General features: G+C 40.0%; 1 protein-coding gene across 3 annotated transcripts in view; it reads right to left on the bottom strand.

The window, feature by feature from the left end:
* The window catches only part of PID1 (phosphotyrosine interaction domain containing 1), an 87,639-nt gene that overhangs the window by 33,361 nt on the left and 31,707 nt on the right, over positions 1-22,571 (bottom strand). For all 3 annotated transcript variants that reach the window (XM_061452980.1, XM_061452982.1, XM_061452981.1), the window contains exon 2: positions 19,772-19,918. In XM_061452980.1, coding sequence (XP_061308964.1) covers positions 19,772-19,918 — 147 coding nt within the window. The remainder of the gene's footprint in view (positions 1-19,771; positions 19,919-22,571) is intronic.

Raw genomic sequence — 22,571 nt, 5'->3', positions numbered from 1 at the left:
CGCTGTTTCTCTCATTGGTAATATCCCTGGAGATACTTAGCAACATTCCTAGAGATACTTAGAAACATTCTTTTAGGTAAACATATGTTACACTGTATGGAGACAGACTGTTTCTCAAATGAGTTCACCTCTGCGGGGTTTTTTGGACCATATAACTTTAAATTAATACCATCACATCCAGATGCATTTTCTGACAGTCTGCCTTCAAAAAATATTTTTAAACATAGATGTTGATTTTATGGGAACTGAATGCCAAGAAGCAAATAAGCATTAAAACATATAACAAAAGAACAAACACAAACATTTCCTTATAGTGAGAAAACCCATTTGAAACAAACTCCTAAGAAGTCATTTTTATAACTTCTGTTCTACAAACTACTCCAGACATGCAATGCACAGAACATCAGTGGGCTGTGCCTGCACATGCAGTTACCCCAGCTGTGCTTGCAAGGGGGTATTTCCACCAGTGAATAACCACTACTGTGCCTGCTGGGCCTCTTTGCATATACAAATATAAAGAAATAGGCAAGTAGCTCAAGTACCTGATCAGTGTGAATTTTCAAATTGTCTTTCTCTGCTTTGCAGGCTTCTTTTGTTAATAGTTTTAATGAATGATTTATCTTTGTTTTTTCTAGTATCTGTATATCTACAAAACGCCTAGGTCAGCATCTGCTTGTCACAGATACATTATTTAATGGATAGAAAATTTAAAAAGACAAACAAAATTCATGAAATGCAGCATTTCCCCTTCAGCGCAATCCACAAAGTACCAATATCAAAGGAAGATTCATCATGAACCTCAAACAGGACTAAAAATTGTATCTAATACTACAATTAAAAGAGCAGCTTCCAGACAATGAGAGAGCAGGAGAACTGATTGTATAAACAGGAAATAAAGAAGTACATTGCCTTAGTGGAATCTATATGCATTGAGAACCAAGATCACCACTAAACTGCTTGCTTCGTACTCTCCATTGCTGCTAGTGCAGAATATCACAGGAAAACTCAGCCTGTTTTTTGCCATCCCAGAGGAGCAATCAATCTCTATTCAATCTACAGAAAATGACAGAGGGAAAAAAAAAAAAAAAAAAGAAAAATATCCTTATGATGTTTGTAATTTATTTCCTTAAAAAAAGAAGAAAAAAAAGAAAAACAAAATAAATTGGAAAATTGTTTGTTTGAAGCAATCTAGTGGAGAATTTGTTATAGGATCATTGACAAATGTGAACATACACCTCCAGCCAATGCTACTTGCCTAAGACAAACCTATATTGCTCACAGTCCTGCAAAACTCCCTTGATCTGCTTCAAGAGGTGCCCATTTTAGCTGTCCTGAAGGATGCCACACAGTAAACTGGAATTGCTCTAGTGTGAATATAACCTTTTGTGTGTGTATCTTACCCCCAGGAAAAAACGTGAAACCTGATTAAATTTTGTGTTGAAATGTAGGCAAAGGTAAATATGACAATGTCTGTCTTACAAAAACAAAAAAACAAACAAACAAAAAAAAAAAGGGAGCAAGGTGGGGGGGGAGCACAATGTCCCCTTCTGTCTTCCCTTATGTTGAAGTGAACCAGTAAATCAATTTTGATTCACTGAAACTTTGGTAAAATGAAGCAACTTCACTTCTCACCACAAGGGAACCGCAAGGGTATAATCATGATACGGACACCAGAGCGTAATGCTATATATCCAGCATAACCACTCTCCCAGTTTTTCTATATGGCCTTTATAAAATAATTCCAAGATGGACAATACTATATGGCCGGGGTCTGTATCTGCAAAGGAAAATCTGAACTCTAAGCAGAAGCTGCCTGCCCTTACCCAGAAGTGCTCAGAATACATTTGTAGGGACACACTTCTAATGATGTGAAACCTGAAACCCCCCTCATACCCATCTCCTTCCTGAACCCATTCACTGGGTGTGCAAGGTAACTGGACACAGGGACAAGTCGGGGTTATAGGCATTATTCACTCTGTATAAGGGGATCAGAACAACAGTGATCAATACTATCTTACCCTTCTTTTGAGTTTAGAAGGGGGAAAATGAAACACTGAATTAAGTTAATATATATTATCTGTGAGGAATGCATAGCTTTTTAGTGGGGATTTAATTTTTTACCAAAGATCCCTGAATTTTACAATTGGGAATAGCAGCCTGGGCCATAACTTTTTTTAGATGCAGAATAAGGATTTTAAATATCTTAGATACATGTTGATTACTTCAAACTGTTTCAGACATGAAAAGACCATGGCCTGCTTTGTGCTATACAGCAAAGGCCACTATCATTTATATGATCTGACACTCAGCAAAAGAAATAAGAAACAGATTTCACTCCATAGAATATGAACAATACGTCTTCTATATTACACAATATGTAGGGTTGGGGGTGTTTTTTATGTAGTACTCATCTTGGAGGAACTTAAAACGGTGCTTTATATTACAGTGGTGGAATATCAGAGCAATTCTATAAGTTTAGTGCAGTTGCCATGGAGTTATACTGCTATAAAATGAACAGGGAATTTGCTTATGATTACAAAGCACTCTATTAAAAACATCTTTTCATATCCGTATAATCAAGCCGCACTTTCACCATCACCTGACACGTGCATCCTAATATATTTCATGTTATTCATCTCATCAACTTTGGGAGAATTAATTGGAAAGATAGCCCTGAGACATGAGCGAACACACCAGCTTAACCAAACCCAAGGGTTAAACCACAGGTCATCTCCAGCTCATTCACAATGAGGATTCTCATTTATACCATCACTCATACCTCCTGTCAGCTGGAAACAAAGAAACACTGTTCATATCTTGAGGCTACAGTCAGGCATGACTACAGGATAATTTGTCTATATACTGTCTGAATTCAACAGCAGCATGAGATACTAGGAAACTGGGCATTTTTTTTCTATGAATTCTCTGCACCCTTCATAACAACTTTCCAGGGAAAAGAGAAAAAAAAAATCTAATAAAATAAAAAGGAAAAATTAAAACTTCTCCTTATCACTCTGGAATCTTATAGAGAAAGGCCATGCACTTTAGGGATGACATTTCTGACACCTCCCTCTCAACTACAGCCTACAGTCTCTCCCACTTCCTCCCCACCCTACATGTGATGGTGGCAGACTATCCAAGCATCATAAAGTCACAAAGGTACCAAGCTGCCATCCAAGAGTCAGGTCACAACACTGAGGAACTACTGAGTTAGCCACATATTTGTGCGTTTTAATTGCACTTTCTTGGTCTTTGAAGATGACTATGGAAAACAAACTGCAGATGATTTTAAGGGGATGCAAACTTCAGAGAAAGTAGTGAAGGCCATTTGCTCATTTCACACACAAGATCGAATTTGGCATGCCTGTGTTTTTGCATTGTCATGCTCTTAGAAGAAGAAAGCATTTATTTTAAAAAATAAATAAATTCCAGTCTCTTTTTTTTTTCTTGAGAAGAAAGGAAGGCTTCCTTTCATGTACTGGGAAATGTCACTCTTTGTCTATGCAATTATCCAAGTACATCAACAATGTACTTGAAGTAGCAAAGTCAATTAATGTACAAATTACTTAATCCTTCATAGTTGTCCTTCATGTAATAAACAAAACTTATTTCTATCTCATACACTGTTTAAAGGCATTACTTCATGAAGGATGTCCTAAAACATACCACATAACCACTACCGTTACTTTTATGTTGTATTTTGGTTTCCTTTCTGAGTGAAGGTTGTGCTGCCTTGCAAAGACAGATAGGACAGGATGGAACTGATTCACTGTGCAGCTACGGATTAGTCAAACCTCCCCGATTTGCAGTCTGCCCATGTGTACAATGGTGCAGCTCTGCACAGGATTGTTGAGGATTAACTAAGTGACACTAAAAGGCTTTGAGACCTGTTCAGTAAAAATTATTTCTATAGAAGTGCATATGCATAAAAAGCTAAATGATGCCAGCTGGCCTTTCATCCTGGGCAGCAAAAACAACTTCTTACCACACACATTTCCTTTAGTGGGCACCAGCAGCATATTTTTTACTTCTGAATTCCTGGGGTTTGCCTTAAAACATACAAACCATTTGATTTTCAGGAATACTACAATTAGAAGATTGGTGCAGAAATGTATTTCAGTGATTATCTTGATTAACCCTACACAGGCAAGAACTGTAATCATTGTAACACCCTCCAAAATGAGAAATGAGCCCTGTTTGCAGCACACAGCTCTGGATTCAGCAATTTGTATCTTAGAGGGTCTGCAGTGAACTCTACATTTCAATACAACCCTGACAACTGAGTTACAATAGCCCTTGAAATGAAGCAGAAAGCTGCTGTTGTGGGACTGGCCTTATATGACATGGCACTATCAAATGAAGATATGTAAGTAATGATTTTTCTTCCAATTTTCCCTCTGTGCTGCAAATAACCATGTTTTCTGGAGCCCCCCCTCAGCTGCAGAAACTTGGATGTGCTCCACCTGCTTATGTTTGCTGACAGACGCCAGAGGAATTTTCAATTCATCTGTTTCACAGATGCTCAGACTCTTTTCTCAAGACACATCATACAAAAATGTCTCCAAAATAATTCGCAGGATTTCAGTTGGCACAACTGTGATGGCTGCATGTAAGGTAAAGCTCAGACAGCTCTTAAGAAATTGCAGCTCTGGAATGAGTGTCTGGGACCTTAATAGCACTCATTTAAATCTTTCTGCATGACACATTTATAGTTTTCCATGTAGTCAAAAGGGCAAAGGGGTTGGTATGCAGAAAGCTGCTACAATGTGAGAAACATCATGCATTTCTATAACCTCTTGCACTCATACTGACATGAAGGGAATTACTAACGGAAAGCAAACATGCAATCTAATCCTAAATGGAGAGGAAAAGGGAAAGAGAAGAATTACAGAAGGATCTCTGTGTTCATAATCTCTATATCTCACTCCAAAATAAAATTCACCACTTTACCAAGGAGTTAACTGGAATAAAACTAATCTTACAAAATGTGTTGCATAGTATTATTTGTTCACCTCCCTTGGTCATCTGCCCTGCAGCACGAATGTCAAGCAGGACTTTTGACCATTACAAGCCTGCCCCTGCTTCACTGCAATTCACCATCACCAGCAAGGCACCCACCAGGAGTGCCATACTGAGTCACACAGCAGAAGATGACAACTCAACTGCAAAATGAGGGCACGCTGACAAATTTAAAGAGACAGCAAGAGTGCCACATGATTGTTCACAAGGCTCACGCTACAAAGTCCAGGGGCGAAATTACCTACACTTCTCTCCTCCGGTTTCAAAATGGACATCCAGAGAGTCCTCTAGCGTCACACTGGAGACTCGAACTGAAACTCTTTTGTCTGAAATGATAGGAATTTAATTCCCACAGCGTAAACTCCTTCTGAGAGTATTTCAAATGGCCACATCCCAGAGGGCTTCCTTTTGTTTCTTCTGGGGGGGATAGCAGTGCTTACTGCTGCTGACTTCAGTTATCAAGTTGACAGAGGTTGCAGAAAAGCTGCAGGTGCTTGCATACAGCCCATGGGCACAAGCAGCTGCCTATTCAAAGATGGTGATACATTCCTGAGCACACACATAGGAGACTAGGACCTGTCTCATACCGGCCCTGGCCCCTTACTGTGGGGCACCACTGAGGCCTGGGGCAACCTGAGTCAGCACAGGTCTTTGAGGCCTTGGACAAGGCTGTACGTGTCCTCACCCTCCTCCGTTCCCACATGGCAGGACAGACTGCCTGTCTCTGAAAGATGGAGCCATCTGGACATGGAGAACGTGCAAAGAACCCCAAGCCTGCTCACTTGACGTGACCAGCAGCCACATAGAAGCACACAGCCCTGCCATACCCCCACTGCATCCCTGAGGCAGAGCCCTAAGTGCATGACGGCAACAAGTTGTGTTGGGCTTTGGCAGCCCCATCCCTGACAGGCAGAGGTGAGCATCCCACAGATGCACACAGAAATCCCAAATCAGGGGTTTGTTCAACTCCCATTTATTTATTTACTTATTTAAACCCAGGCTCACTTGCCTGTGACATGACCACACACAGAACCTGAAAAGTTGACACAACTACAGCTGGAGAGCAGGACCAGGCCATAGAAATCCCACCATATGTTTTTCATGCCAGATTGTACTTAGTTGCCCACCACACCCCCACATCCAAAAAAAACCAACAACAACAAGAAACCCCCAACATTTGCACCTTATGTAAATATGCATGAGAGCATTCAGTCATGCAACGTATAAGTGTCAGAGAGCAGCAGACAGCTGGGACTTCAGGGGTGGCCAGTGCCCATGCATTCACATCTCACCTCAGAAGAGTGCAACGGAGCTATCAATGTACCTCCCAGTCCAGACAACACTCACCCGCCTGCCCCACATTAAACCCCCTTCAGAGCACAGCCACAGCAATAGCTGTACACCAGTCCCTTGCCCTGGGACACGTTTCACCCTGGAGACACACACTGTCTACGTAAAAGTGATAACATTAAACAAAAAAACTATACACAGAGATAAGGAAAGTCTTGCAGAACAAAAGCCTCAGAGCAGCTCATCAGTAAGTCACTGGTAATTAAAGTCACTCAGTTTATCCTCAGTAATTCTAAGGAAGTGCTGTAAACTATTACAAACTTAAATTATATATACAATATATTTATTAGGTAATGCAGAGTCACTCAATTTGTTTGGCCTTGTATGAAGACCTCCAAATGCAACCCAAGGCAAAGCTCTGGGGTGAAAACACACCTTTCTTTAAATCACTATCAAGCCTTGTTCATTAAGATAATGTCAAGATAAATTCAAGAACTTACTATTTTTAACACTTCAGCCTAATAACAAATGTCAAACAGCACTGATCCACATACGCTGTTCTCAATTACTTTGACTTCATTATCAGACTGCTTTCAATCATTAGCAATCCCAAGCCTCATGTCAAAGTGAAATGCCAAATTCTTAGACAATCTAACTTCGCATGGCAATCAAGTCAAAGGAAGTATGCCAATTTATACCATAGCAAAGCCAACCCCAAAACTGCATATCATTAACAACAATTCCCATAGGGATTCTGACCACTGTAGTTACAAATAGGTGACAAAGCTGAATTGTATTATTGTGCTATTTATAAGAGTAAGTCAGATTGGAATTACTTCCTGCCTATGGGTAATTCCACCATGAAACAGAAACAGTTTATTTTCTGCCCTTCCTGTCCCAGAGGATACTCAGAATCAACTTCAATGACATTCTCAAAATAATCATGACACATGTATCTTACCTTGTTCAATTTTTTCTTTTCCTTATCACCTTTCTCAACTTAGTACTCAGCTATATCAGTCTTTACACAGATCTTTCTTTGATCCTTGAGATATTAATTTAAATCGCTTTCTGATATGAAGCTTGCTTTTTTTCCCCTTCTGTTTTCTCTCTGCTACTGAAAAATAAAGTTGGGGATGGGGAAAGCCACAACAAACACTGATATAAAACAAGTCCCTGAGGATGAAGAAAAATCACACCAAATAAATACCCATTGACAAACATTTCTCAGCAAACAGTTTAATGAACCTTCGTTGCATCTTATAAAGTACACTTACAAAGACAGTTTCAACTTGCTCTTCTTCCAAAATTTGCTCCTTTTAATTAGAGTGGTTTACTTCTACTTGAAATATTTGTGTATGGGCACCTATTAAATGTAAGGTTATCCTTAATTAAGGAATTAAGACCATCTTTCAGCTGATTAACCTCCCACACACATACAATCCCCAGTGTCCTATGTTCTAGCAATCAGAAAGCAATCCAGATATCTAATAGGCAAATGGACATCAGCTCCCAAGAAGGGATAGACCATACCCTCACTGGATATAAAACAGGATTTTGTTCTATCAAAGTTAGCAGGACACTACAAATTCAACATTAGCTTTTCATCCACTGATAAAGCATGATAAATTTCATTCCAGATTTACATTACTGTGAAATTCAGTATCCTATTTCTGTCACCATATGTACTGTTTAATAGGGTCTTGCTGTGAAATTATTAAAGATGAATAACAGAGATTTGGGGGTTAGTAATACAAAAGAACATCTTAACTTAGGAGTACTTACTGATTTTCCAAACCAGACTGTAAACTTTGAGAAAGGAGACAGATCAATTTTAAAGAAGAAAAAAACAACAGCAAAAAAAAGAAGTACCATACCTCTGTTGCACTTCTCATTCCTATACAACCTAGAATCTCAGAGAAAAAAGCTTACTGAATTGCCACAAGCCTGAAGCCAAATATTCACAATAGAGTATAATAAAGGTGTTTGATTAGCAATAGATAATATACATCAAGTCTGGAGACAGTGTTCTCACAGGAGAATGGATAATTGATACATAAACTCTGAATAATCCTGAAAGATACAGCAAGGCCATGAGAGGCCCAAGGAAGCTTAAGCAAGCAAGATAAGAAGAAGCTGGAATTCACTGAGTTATGAGAACTATGGACTGTTAGCAAGCTTTCCAGGTCAAGTTCTCACACCTGTGCTTAACCAATTACATGTCAGTCACTAAGGGTCTTCAAGACATGTATCCAATCATAATATGCCAAATCACTGTAAGGGCATGTAAGAAATAGTATATAAGGAGTTAAGGCTTTGTAATAAATTTGGCAATCGCTTGATCACATTGATTGTCTCTGCATTGTCCATGACTCCCACATCAACAATCAAGCCTTAAAACTGCTCAGAAGTACTGCCTACGGTTATTGTTATGAACTTTTAATTAACTATGCAGAAAAAAATATTTTCATTAAACAAACGAAGAAAAAGAAGTTATTAGTCTCGGACACTGACACCCGACCCCAGGAATGGAAAAATTTCTTTCCTCTTCCAAGCTGATGTATTTATACATCACACTGCATTGCAGACTATATTGCAATACTATGAGAACAGGATTACTCCTGGGACCAACAGAAATGGAGGTGGCACACGCAGGACATTCTTTTCTCTGATGACATAGTATTATTTTGATTGCAAAAAATCTACATTCCAGCATCCTCTGCATCTATGAACATGGGCAGCAGTACCTCATGTACAGAAGAATGGATCTGTAATCCAATTTCTGCCTCCATTTTTGCCAATATCATCCGCTTCAGTGGGAAGCTTTCAAGACACAGGATCAGCCCCAAAATAAGAACTGATGGCTTGGGGCATAGTACAGCTGTAAACAGAGATTATGAATTCCTGAGAAGGTTCACATTGGCTCAGACTACTGTAAGCAGTGGATACTCAGTGCCAAATGCAAATTTTGCAGTATTCTAATGGAAATCAAAGAAACAATATCCATGGCTTCAGGGGAAGAGCCACACAGAATACCTTCAGAATAAGCATACGTCTTTCTTGTGACAAAGCATGCCTAGAAAGATCTGCCAACAGCTCTCCCAGAATGTTTCATGCTGTTGAGTGGGAAGGTGCCCACTGCAATAATATGAGGGAGCAACAGCCGCAGAACCAGGAGTTCTTTTGATTTTGTTAAAGAATAACCTCACATTCTATGAAGGAAGGGTGCCTCCTCCTCCTGAGAGCCAGCTCACAGCAGGGCCCATATGTCTTAGGGCCACAGAGAAACACCAGCTTCCCTGTGCTCTCCACCACCACAAACCACAGCTCCATCCTTACCCTGAAACAGCCACACCAACACGGAAATGTTTCTCAAGGACACACTAGAACAAAACAATTGACAGTGTCTGCAACATCTCAGCATAACAACCACAATAAATTTCAATCTCATTTTAATTTTTATACATCAAAAACTATTAGGTTTTAGATATTTGCACCTTTATTATGGAAACAATTAGCTCCCACGACCACAAGGCTTTGCCCAAGCAAATGTGATGAGCACAGTATTTTCTACAATATAAAAAAATAAATATCCTAACACATGTGTAGCTATCTAAGACCCTACAGTTGCCACTGTTAGTATCTTGGCTTTGTGCCAGAGTGCAAAAGATGGAACTTACTGACATGAACTTATTATATAGCATTATGTATTTGTGTAATTGAAGATTATCTCCTAAAGAATTCTGGAATTTAGACAGTCAAAATTTAAATATTTCCTGCTGTAGGGAGATTAATTTAAAAAAATATATTTAAATATTCTTTCAGAGAAAATTATTTTGGTATGTTATCTCCTACAAAGACAGCTATAATTAGACAACATCTCCAAGTACTCTGAAATGTGGGATTTCTCAAACTGACAAAAAAAACCCACCACATTTGTGTTTCAAGATAGAAAATTATTCCATGGAGTTTTATGTATCAAAGGAATTTTATTAATAGATATTGCTTTTTAGTACATTTTTTCAATTAATTACTGTTTAATAGAAGTATGCATTTTAATTCTCAGCATCTTTTTTAGTTTTCCCCTACCATAATTTATCCGCAGTATAGTGTGGCCACCACACAGCCTTCCCCAGAGCTTTGGTGTGCTGATCCGACCTCTACAAAGAGGGCTGCTGGCCGAGAAAGGCAGCTGAACAGCAGGAGACAACAAAGCTGGTTTAGAAGGTATTTTAGAATCTTTCTGGGTGAGAAATACTATAGAAGTACAAATGACACATAGCAAAGATCTGAGCATTCACTAGCACACAGTGCCTGGCCTCCTTGGTACCTCACAAGTTTCCCACCTGCTTTTACAAGCAAGGGTGAAATTCAGGAATCGCCAGGGGTCATTCTTAACCATGTCTCAGGGGGCATTTTTAATTCCAATATATTTGCATTTTACACTGTCCTCTTTGAATGTCAATGACTATCTCTTCCATAACTAATTGAAATATAAACTGTTAGTGCCTTGTTTAACATTAAGAGGTTTGATTTAGATTACTTCTGCTGATAAATACATTTGCTAACAAAATTGAGGGCTCACGACTTCCAATTCAAGCTGTTGTTGAATCAAAGGCAGCTAATAACATCAAAGCTCTGAAGCCAAAGGAAATGCTTTATTCCAGTCAAAGGGATTTCTGTTTATGCTAAGTCTTTTTCCCAGGCTCCATATCATGTATCATCACCCATTTTCTTCACTGGGACTCACAGCATACAGTACAGAGGCAGAACTACAGGGATAAAAAAAAACGTACACGGTGGTTTTGCAAGCAATACAACAAATGTACTGAAGGGAGGAGTAAAGCAATAATATGCTAATGGATGCTCTGATTTTTTTATTTCCTTGAGCTTTTGAATGGGTTTTTGTTGTTTAGGGGATTATTTTCTGCAGCCTAATTCCAAGGAAAATGGGCTTGAACATATATCTGAGCAAAGTCTGGTTCACATCGTGCAACATTTCTGGTGCTATTTCTTCATGCAAGATAGCAGTGCACAAACAAAGCCAGGGACCCTGGGCCTTGCTCCCAGGAACAGCTGAGAAGACCTCCAACACACTGATTGGCAGAACTTGGGGAGGGACCTCTCTTCCCAGGGTACTGGTCTGAACATCATCTGCATGGTCCACAACAATTAGAAGCCTTCCTACCCAGCCTAAGGAGTAGGGAACACAGTCTTGCAGTCCTCCTGGGAGTGTGCGCACACACACAGAGGAATATTTTCATTGTACATCCCTCTTGAAGCAAATCCAAGGGGAACCACACAGAGAAGACCCTGTGTTCAAGCCCTGTGCTGGATACCAACATGTAGGGCAGCTCCCAGAAATTTTCCTGTCCTCCCTGTCACCAGCACTCTCCTCCCAAGGAGACAGTATTGTTCTATGAAACTCTTTAAAATGGTTTGAGACACACATTCTTAATAAAGATCCAAAAGTAAACAGAAATAGGTAAAATTGCTTTCCTTTAATTAATATACATATATTCAGAGTAAAATTATTCCACCATATGGACAAAACGGTCATGTACTTTGTCCTGTAAAGGTAGTTAAAGCAGAAGCATGAAGCTGACTGAAATACATGAACATTTTTAGATAGGATGTAAGAACATCCTGAATAACAAGATGCCCTTTACTTGAACCGTGGCTTGAAAAATGTCACCGGTGCAAATGCTAAGAGAAAAAAATACCACCAACGTATGTGACAGGACACAACTTCCACCATTCTCAGAACACATTAGTTTTAGAATGCCACTTTACCAGTAAGCAAATAAAATTATGCCAAAATACATCCAACACAGCAAAACTGAATACTGCAAAAAATCTTATTTGAAACAGGTTCAGTTTAAGATTAATTCAATTGCTTTAGCCAATTCATATTCTCCACAGAAGACTCCTGGACTTCAGGAAATGAAGCATTATGATGCATTAACTACATTCTCCACTTGCATCTACCCTTCATATTTCTATTAGCTCCTCTGCACTCATTTGAAGTATAAATCCTCAATGACATAAATGGGTTTTCCATGCATGTAATAAAAAAAAAATCCCTGGCAGTGTTCAAGACCAGGTTGGATGAGGCCTTGGGTGATATGATTTAGCGTAAGGTGTCCCTGCCCACGGCAGGGGGGTTGGAACTAGATGATCTTAAGGTCCTTTCCAACCCTAATGATTCTATGATTCTATGATATGCAAGAGAGATCCTCTCTGAAGCTGAAAGCTGAGAGCAGCCAGGGCCAAACACCATGCAGCGTGTGCTGCCCGAGGGGAAGCGTCTGCTGTCCTGCATGGCTACATCCCACCACACTCACAATGGAGCCCACAGCAAAGCTCTCATTAACTTCACAGGTGCAGAACAGGACCTTACCATACAGTCACATGAAATCAGCACATGCAACTCTCCATTTCCAACATCAGAACAAGACTCAGCCAAATCGTTGACAACACTCTGGGATACAGTCGTGTGTAAGAGGTATAAGGCTTCTGCAAGCAGCTTACACTTCTCTAGCTTCAGTATTACGCTGCCATGTTTTTATTATGTTTTTTTTCTGTAATACTACATGAAGAAAAGGTAAACAAGATTATCCATCTTCACACGGCATACTTGTTGGGCCATGAGTTTATTTGATGCACTTCACTTTTTAGAAAACATACAGAAAACCTCTGTATCTCTCACCAATGAGCACTATATCTAAATATACTGAAGATACTAAGATTTGTCCCAAGCAAGAGTTCACATGTGTCCTTTTGGTTCATTTGATGAGGGGAGAAAGAAGCAAAAAAACAAGCTCTCAATTCACAGCACGAAATATGTAATGCTTAAGGATAATAGCAGAAGGCCCTTACTGAGGCAAGAAGAAAATAAGCTCTGAGCTTCACACTCACATTAAACATGATAGAAAACAGTAGGCTGGAGAGTGATGGTACAGTTTACCTTGTCTCACTTGTTTCTTTATTAAAGTTAATGGCTATCTTAATATTACAGGCTTACAAAATGGTAATAAAGACCAGCCATCTAGATGGACTTGTATAAAAAGCTGGATAAACTACACTCAAAACAATCTTTCCTGACGATGCTATAGCTGCAATGAGAACATTTTTATTAAGGTTAATAAGGGTAAAGTGAGGCAGGTTTAAGAATAATGTGCAGTGTCCAACCAGCTACAGTTTCAGTAACCAACATAGCAATAAATGCTCAAGAGCAGTAGGTTTTTTAAATTACTTATGGAAATTTCATTAAATCGCTAGATTGCTAACTACCAAATGACTACTGTTATTTGGAGTTCCCCATCTCAGAAAGTCTTAGAGCACATTTTCAGCCCTTTTCAGCCAGCAAGACAGTACAAACAGGAAAGAGCACCTTGGTCTCCGAGTATTCCAACTGGAAACAACATGATCTTTGCATTAATTTCAACTTAATCAGTATCAAGACACACAAAAGCAAACTGCACCCAGTAGCACTGCAGCACTGGGGAGCCATCTGCCTAAGCTTCAGGTGGCCAGAGAAAAAATCTGGGGTTCAGGGACCAGTGAAGGGGAAGAGGCATGAGGCTGCAGTTGGCACCACCAAAACCACACTGTGTGGGCTCCTGGCTGCATGAAACCGAGAGGATGGCTCACCAATTTGGACATTTTCTGAATGTTGAGGGGCCTCCATGCCCTAGAGATGGGGAGCACACCGTCACCTGAAAGCCAAAACGATAATGTATTTGGCCACCGCCACAGCTGAGCTGATTAGGATGGGACACAATTGGCACAGGTTGCATAGGACAGAAATGCTGGGCAAAACAATTTGGAGAGGTCTCCTCTGGAGGAAAATAAAAACCAAGCAAAACCATCAAGCCAAAACACAAAGAAAAACAGTCTAAGTTTTAAAAGCGCAATGAGGAATAAGATCAGCAACACAGCATTAATAAGTCTGCTGCAGAGGCATCTGGGGTAGAGTAGAAATAGGGTATTTTGCAAGCATATGGTAAGAGACAGTCCCACTGCAAGGCCTTTGCAATCAAAATTAACAAGGCAGAAAACCAAAAATAAGCAGCAAGATCTGAGCAGACATTATTCCTAAATGAATCTCTTACACGAGGAATTAGAAACAGGCCTAGCAGGGCAATTTTAAGACAGTATTTTAGTTATTTAATAAGTATCCCAATAAGAAACATTTTATTTCTATGGATCATAACCAGACCATGATCAGTATTACTCACTATTCATCCTATAAGTTCATTAATTGCTTTTCCTGTGCAGACTAACTTTCAGTTTCTGTTACCCTGGTGTAAATACTGTTCCTCAAAGCATCTTGAGACAGTTTCACGTGCACAGAGTTTTATCAGAAGGGCCCACAGTTGATACATGCATTGTGTCTAATGGTGAAAGTTACTTTTGAGAAAAGAAAAATAGAAGAAAGAGACACAAACAGGAAAATGAAAACTCTTGCCAGAAGACAGCAAGGCCAGAAGAGCAGCAACAAGAACAGGCTTTGGTGAAAGGGTACAGACCTACAACTGGAGGGCAGGCTACAGAAATGCAGGGGCAGCCCCTTGGCATTGCACAGGTTAAGGCCCCTCAGGCACTGACCAGATCTCCCAGAAAACACCTCAAATCCAGTTAATAGGATGACACAAGTATGACATCAGGTGTGTCCCAGAGTTGCAATAGTCAAGCTCTGTGCTTAACTGCTGACACTGCACTGTGCCAGGGAAGCCCAACCATGGCTGTGGCCCCTTCCTGCTGTACAGACCGCAAATGAACCCTACCATAAACACCACGCTGCAGCAAGGTTAGTAGAGGAACAATTTTCATTTTGAGTGAAGCAAGTGAGCTATTCTGAAAGACTAAGCTCCATTTATACTATTTCTTGGCTATTTTTTTAAGTCTCTATCAATGTGGGCAAGGCTTGATTTTAAAATGCCAGTAGCACTCTAATGTCACTTATACAAATTGCTAAAGAAGACTTCCACCAATCTTCAACTAAGATACGCTATCACAGAAATTTCAACATCATACCTTCCACAAAGCCTGAGTTAACAATCTCACCATCTCAATCCAGTAAGACAGGCAAGCAATGAGTACCATGCCTGCAAACACTGTATCATTAATATATATTTTCCCATTTAATAAAAGCTTAGTCTTAAGAATGCAATTACTTGCAGTGTTTACTCTCCTCTCGTCTCAGCCTTCCAGCTGCTGAGAAAAGCTTGTCCACTGGTGGGAACTGGAGGAATAAGATCGCCTAACCCAGGTGGATAACAACAAACTACTGATTATTCAGCACTGACTTCACTTTGAAGAGCCTTCCAATAGAAAGATTAAAAAAAAAATTCAATGAGAAGTTAAACCTATGACACCACTTCAAATATCACAGGCAGCATTTTTAACCTCTGTCCTTTTATGTTACTGCAGCAGTGCTGGAAAAGCTACAGCAGAAGAGGGAGAGTCATTTAGGCAGTTCTCTTCATGCCACCACCATAGCCCAAAGGGACAGAAATCAAGAAACATTAGAATCAGTATAAACCAATTAGGACACTAAGGAAGAATAAAACACACAGAACTTAACCCAAATCTGTTAAAAGGCACAGAGAAAGCACTCATTTCTGAGTAGAGAGCAACTTATTTTTTGGAGATACTCCAGATTTTCAGTTTCCATCTGGTTGTTCTTAGTGTTGTGATAAGGGAAGAGAGTTTCCAGCCGAAACACAAGAGTGCACAACATCTGACATGAAAGACCTACAAGCAGGACAGCCACAGTCTAATCAAAATCCTTAGGATCTAAACAAGAATAAACACATTTCTACATACACACATATAAATCACAGTCATGTCTTCATACAGAAACATGCTCTACTTAAATAAAAACAAATTAGGAACCAGCTAGTAAGAACAAAAGACTTATTCTCGCTCTTTTTTGTCCTTCCCCAGCAATGGGTGGTTTAGCTTAAGCTGATACTTGCCATTCACAAGTATACAATTAGCCAGTTGGGTTTTATCATTCTTCGGAGCAGCTACTGACTTTAACACTTGGTGCTGTAGCATTCATAAATGCCACACCCATTGCAGGGAAGAGGCAGGATGCACGTGGGTGCTAAACTGGCTGCCAGAGATGACAACCCTCTGGGCACTGCATCCCACTGCCCTGCTCCGGTGGTCTCAGCTGGAAGAGGATGAGAAACTCTGGTTTCTCTGGGGCCAGAGACCTAGCTCTCACCTAACATACACCATGGCTCAGACAAAAGAAAATTACCCCCCAGGAAAAACTCAGAGTCCAAATGCTTTATCGTACCCAGAAATCCTGCTCTGTTTTAAGCTGTCTGCTGACTGGGGCTGCAACACCAGAGTGCAGGGCTGTTGCTCTCTGTTTACAAACAGGACAGGTGGGGAAAGGAGAGGAAGGGGGCAAGAAGGTGCCCTTTGGGAACTACAGCCTTTGAGTCAACCCCTGTCTCACTGCAAAACCAGCACCACAAACCCCAAAACATGTGCACCTAAAGCTCTGTGCTGCAAATTAGTGCCAATATTGCCTATTTGTCCTTTTAGTGAAATCATGCCCACAAGTCTAGAAGGGTGGGAACAGTGACAGCAGAGCCAGCCCAAGCAGGCAGGTGTAGATGCACAGAAGGAACAAGCCTTTAGCCTCCTGCTGTAAGGAAAAATATATTTTTAGAAAACATGATGGTAACAAAGTTGCATTGGATCTGGAATTGGACAGGAAAGAAAAGCTCTCCAAATTTCTCAACTATTTAACTTACTAAATTTTGTGGGGCTTCCTTTCCCCTAGACTACTTCAAGCAAGACATTTCTCTGCTATTCTTAACCCCATTCAATTGCAGAATGAGACTGGATCTCAGCAGCAAAGTTTTGTTTCTTTGGATTCAACAGCTAACACCAAATGAAAGAGCAAAGAGAAGCCTGTCTCACAGTGGAAGGAAAACGAAAAGAGCAATTGCATAAGAAAAACAATGCCCAGACATCTGAACAGCAAAGCAATTGCATGTGTCAAATTCCCATAACAAGATGGTGCCAGCTGAGGCTTATGTTAAAACTGTGCAATAAAATTAGATGTCTGGAGCCTCTGTCAGAAGAATGATGCTATCTCATTAATGGGATTACATTGAAAAATTGAAGGGATTTCAGTCAAGAGGAATAAAACGATTAAGGATCAAAAGAGTGTGACTCATGAAAGAAAGAAAGCAAAAAACTGAATGCTGTGTTCTTGCCTGAAAAGCCCATGTCTCAGAACCAGAGAAGCTCAGTGGTACCAGCCTGGGTGACACCACAGCATCTCCCCCTCCCTTACACCTGGAATAACAGTGTAGATCAGACCCCACCGAGTGAAAACTCATATTATGAAATACTGGCTTTGTTATGGCAATGTTATTATTGTATCAGTCAGCAAGAAACTAATAAGCAGAGGGAAAAGAGGAGAAGGCAACTAATTACTTATAAACAGCTGGAGGATACAGGCCCCATAAGAGAATATATTTTAATAAAGAAAAAATAAAAAAGGGGAGGGGAAGGGGAAGAAAGAAACTGCAACTAGAGACACTGGGTAAAAATCAGAGCTTTTCAGTTAATGACTAGAGAGGATTTCTTAGCCAGAGGAGCAACATACATGCAGAATTATCTTCCCAAGGCATTTCCCACTGCATATTACAACTGCTGAATCATCTGAAGAGGGCTGGCCACCACCCCAAAAACACCACTGTGAGACTGCAGCACTGGCAGGGGTGAACTAGCTACCAGGGGAAGGGAAGAAAGTGAAACAGTGCAAGCAGGAAAAGGGGAGCGTGGTGGCGGCAGATGTTCCTAGTCACCACTATGCTGCATCACAGGAAAAATAAATGAATAAATAAAAGAGATCTCTAAATATAGAATGAGATTCTCTTCACTGAGGGGCTCAACATCTCTCTGCAATCCATCTTCTCCAGTTGAAGAACTGTAGGTTAAGTAAAAAGATTCATTTAAATTCTACACACATTCACAGAGATAAACTGATTTCAGAAAGTATTATTATGTCTGAACTCTCACTAGGGGTGAAAACCAGCTACTTTGTGATCCATTTTTTTATGATAGCTAATATTCTCTAAAAATTCATTAAGTGCCAACATAAAGGACAAAACACATCACCATGGAAGAGCAGATGATATGAGCTACCATACAAAGCATATTAGGGTCACTTGCCCTGCATTCCTCTGCGTCAGCACAGGGCAGAACTGCTTCAACACCCAGCAGCAGTCTGTTTCTTGGCTACTGTGACACACAAAAATTCAAACAAAAATGACACTTCCCAAGAAGCATCTTTGCTGAGGAAGTGCCCAAACAAAGCCCTTCCTTCACAGCATGCACACAGTCCGTGCTATCCGCACAGTATGCCAAGAGAAGCAGGGAAACACACCAGGAATCAATTTCTTCAACCCCATCTCACTCACATCAGATCTTCCAACAAGGAAAAGTGCACATGCAGGCATGTGTGTATACACACTGGCAGGGGAGGGAGTTAGGACATTTAATTGCACTTTGGACCTTTTCCAGCACACATACCATGAGGCAACTGCTCTTTTAGAGCTGACACTTTACAGAGCAGTGGAGGCTGAAGCCCAGTCCCCTCCATTTTCACTAAGACTGTCAAGGGCAGGTGGATATCCCCTACAACTGACAGCTGGGCTGGGTGAAGAGGACTTGGCTGCCAAGCTCCGTCTGCAAGGTTGCCCATGGCTCTGCAAGGCTAAGTGAGCTCTGCCACAAGGAAAATAGCTCCAAGAAAAGATGCAAACAAAGCAGATTTGTTTGCTATTTTCATATGGTTTCTTACCACAGAAGAACATACTCAAGGCTCTTAATCCATTAAACTTTAAAGAGCAGCTTTTTCAGAAGCTGTGCTGTAACGTAACTGGGCAAATTCAAACCGTTGCTTAACCAAATCAAGGCCGAAGTTTCCTTCCCATGCCTTTTTCTCTTTCTTAAAAAAAAAAAAAAAAAAAGCAAACAAAAACCCACAAAAACCAAAAAAACATGAAACTAACCTCAAGTTTTAAGTTGCAACCTTATTTCAGTAGGTATATACCTCTGTTAGTACAGGTTGCTAAATGCAAATACATAGCATTTGGCCTTCATCTCCCATCTCAGCACTACCATTTATAAAAACAATGGCAGTGTTTGTAACAAGCAATGTTCATTGCAGGCTGTTAGAAACCCTCTATAATTTGCATTGTGCCACATAACTCAAACCTTTTTACCCTGAAGTCCAAAATTTCTGGTCAGAATTACCAAATAACTTTTTTGATTTAGAAACTTTATAGTATTAGTAGCAGTTAATGGGGTTTTCAGAACAACAAGAGGGACCATGTTGGTTACTTCGGGTTCTTTAGAGCCCTCACATGCCCATGGGACATCTCCAAGTGGTCTTATCCCTTAACATTATACTCCCAAGTACCTTGCATCCAGTGTGACTCCGGGTCTTCATGAGGGGAGTTGTGGTGCACAGCTCAATGGCTTCTGGTTCATGGAAGATCACTGTCGGAAGAGGTTCTTTCCGAAGAGTTAGGACATTCAACTTAGTCTTTAACATGGTCTGAAAGTGCTAAACAGAAAGAAAAGCAATTATCTCCAGTTCTAGTGCAAAAAAGTGAGAGTTAACAGCTGGACATGTCTGCATGTTTCAGTTGCTGTTCAGTGTCTTGGAGGTTTCCATGGGGAGAGTCAAGTTTTATAATGTAAGACAGTGAACATACAGTATTACTATTAGCAATGTGAAGACTGTTTTTAATAATATATATATACACACACAAAACAAAAAATGAGATTATTCATTAGAATCCATGTATGCCCCCAAAAGAGCCTAAATTCAACCTCTGATCACTCCCAGGCATATTATAAAACTGCCCATAGACCTAGTTCCTCTACTAATGACCATATCAAGGAAAGAACAGGGGATCAAAGACCATTCAAAGAACTATGGATTCATCCTTCTTGTTGTCTTTCCTCTGTACCTAAATCTCACCCCACTGACCTTTGCAGATGTTATTGTTCCCACTGAGTTGAATGCCTTGTCAGTTTGCCTTTAGCATGTGAATTTTAAATTCTCTTCCTTTGTAAGCAATAGTTCCTCTAGTCTCCAATGTAAATGCCACGACTGGCACTAACAAATAGATATCATTCAAAACTTGTCACTTGCTATAATACACAAGAAATAACTCCCCAGGCTTGGGTGAAGAACTATCCAAGTGGACAGGAATATCACTGAATGAAGTTTCTCGGCAATTGCTTAGAGTGATGAAAGCCAGCCCTTGAAAAATTTCCAAATCAATTTTGTGGAACCAGGGGAGTCACAGAGATTTTTCAACATTTAGATGTTTCTTTGAACTGATCTTCATTTGAGAAACTGAACATTTTCACTTGCTACTACGTATCTTAGGAGGAAAATTTGCAGATATGAAGGAAATCAATGTAGTATTCACAGCTAGTAACATGCTACAGCACTGTCTAAAGAAATGTGCATTTATTAAAGCTTCATAATTTAACTTTTATAAATCAGCAGCTATTAGACATATGTGCAATGACTCCAGATCACTTTCATCAAAACCAAACTATTTGTTCTGTCTTCTGATGGGAGATTCTTAACTTCTTTTGCAGTCACCCCTTTCCTCAACAAGGCAGACAAACACTACAGGGTCTGGCTTGCAGACAGAGAGATGCTAAGTGATTTCCCAGAACTGTACAAGAAGTCTCTATCAGAGCTAGAAAATCAACTCAGGTCCTTGCTTTTCAGTCCTATGCCTTAAGTGAGGAAAGTGTGTATTAAATATTTTATTTATACACAGAGGATGAATCAACTATTTAGATACTATGCTGGTTTCATATGGATTTTTGTAGATTCAAGTATTCCACTGAAAATGCATGAGATTTTCTTGGAAAAAGCTTCCTACTTAAGTCATAAATAATTTACCATTATCTAAGTGAAAGCCTATTAATACACTTCTAAAACAATTTAATCCTTAGCTCATCAGTGTTTACGTCTAATAATTATTATGATACTGGATCCACAGCACCTTAAAGACTCTCATAAGCATATTCAAGGCATAAACACTAACCTATGAAAACAGTACTTGTTTTCCTTCCTCACACATGAAGTTGCAGCCTGTTAGAGCAATACTTGATGGCTTCTGTCCTGTTTGTGAAAGCATTCAAGTTTCCACCCCAGTGAAAAAATCTACTTATATTATTTTTCATCTGGTTCATATTACATTTTATCCCATTCACTCTATCCTGAACACAGCTCCACAAAAGACTACTTCATTTGAGATGATTATACATTAAAGAATATTTGTTGACACATGCTTCTGAAGATAACAGCACTTTCCCAGCCAGGATTACTAGATTTACTGAGAAAACCTATTTAATTTAAACCTTTCAGTTGCAACTAACAGCCTTTTGTTCTGAATTTCCTAGGCTTTTCTGGTGAGGTTGTTAGCAAAGGCTAAATAACAGAAAACCAGATGTGATGAGTGTAAAGCAAGCTTAAAGTTTGAGATCCTGAGTTTGAAGTAGCATCGCTGATTACCAACCATAACACTGGGCTTGCTGGTCCCATAAACTAATCACTGTCTACTATAACTGTAGCCCTCTCTATTAGCGTGACTTGCTTTTATACACAGGCTCTAAGTTTGTGCTAACTTGCTGCAGAAGTGGTATTTCTTGAGGAGAAATGTGCACAAGGAGAGGGTGCTGGAGACCTGCCGTGCCCAGGTCACAGCAATTCCCCATCTGTAACTGGCCTCTTTTCAAGCATGGGAAAATGCTGCGTCCAAGGTCATCTGCTGCCTTGGGCATGTAGGTGATGGGAGAGGAAGGCAGAAGTGGAAAATTTAATAAATGTATTTTTAACCTGAAGTTGTATTATTTTGCTGGTAGATAAGTTTGGATCAAAGCAGAGATAATGGTCACAAAATATTAGTTTGAAGAAGATCCTGTCTCAGCATTTAACTTCTCCCTCCCTCCATGCTGAAAGAGCTCCATTTCCCTAGATGATCTGTTTACAGGGATTCTCAAATAAAGAACACTGCTTCCATTAGTTACTCAATAGATGGAAAAAACTCCGTTTAGCTTCTCTCACCACTAAGCTTGGATCTTCGAAGTAGTGGTTCTCTTCTGCTAGCATCAGTATCAACTTCAGCGGAATTACTGACAGAGACAGCACAATTTGACCAAAACCAAGGAAAACTATAACAATGAGC

This window comes from Pezoporus flaviventris, unplaced genomic scaffold (genome assembly GCF_033815535.1).
Source record: "Pezoporus flaviventris isolate CSIRO_AGI_PZ_B2104156 unplaced genomic scaffold, CSIRO_AGI_Pfla_v1 ptg000013l, whole genome shotgun sequence".
Taxonomy (NCBI): domain Eukaryota; kingdom Metazoa; phylum Chordata; class Aves; order Psittaciformes; family Psittacidae; genus Pezoporus; species Pezoporus flaviventris.
Note: the sequence above shows the minus strand (reverse complement) of the source record. Positions and strands in the feature narration are given on the sequence as shown.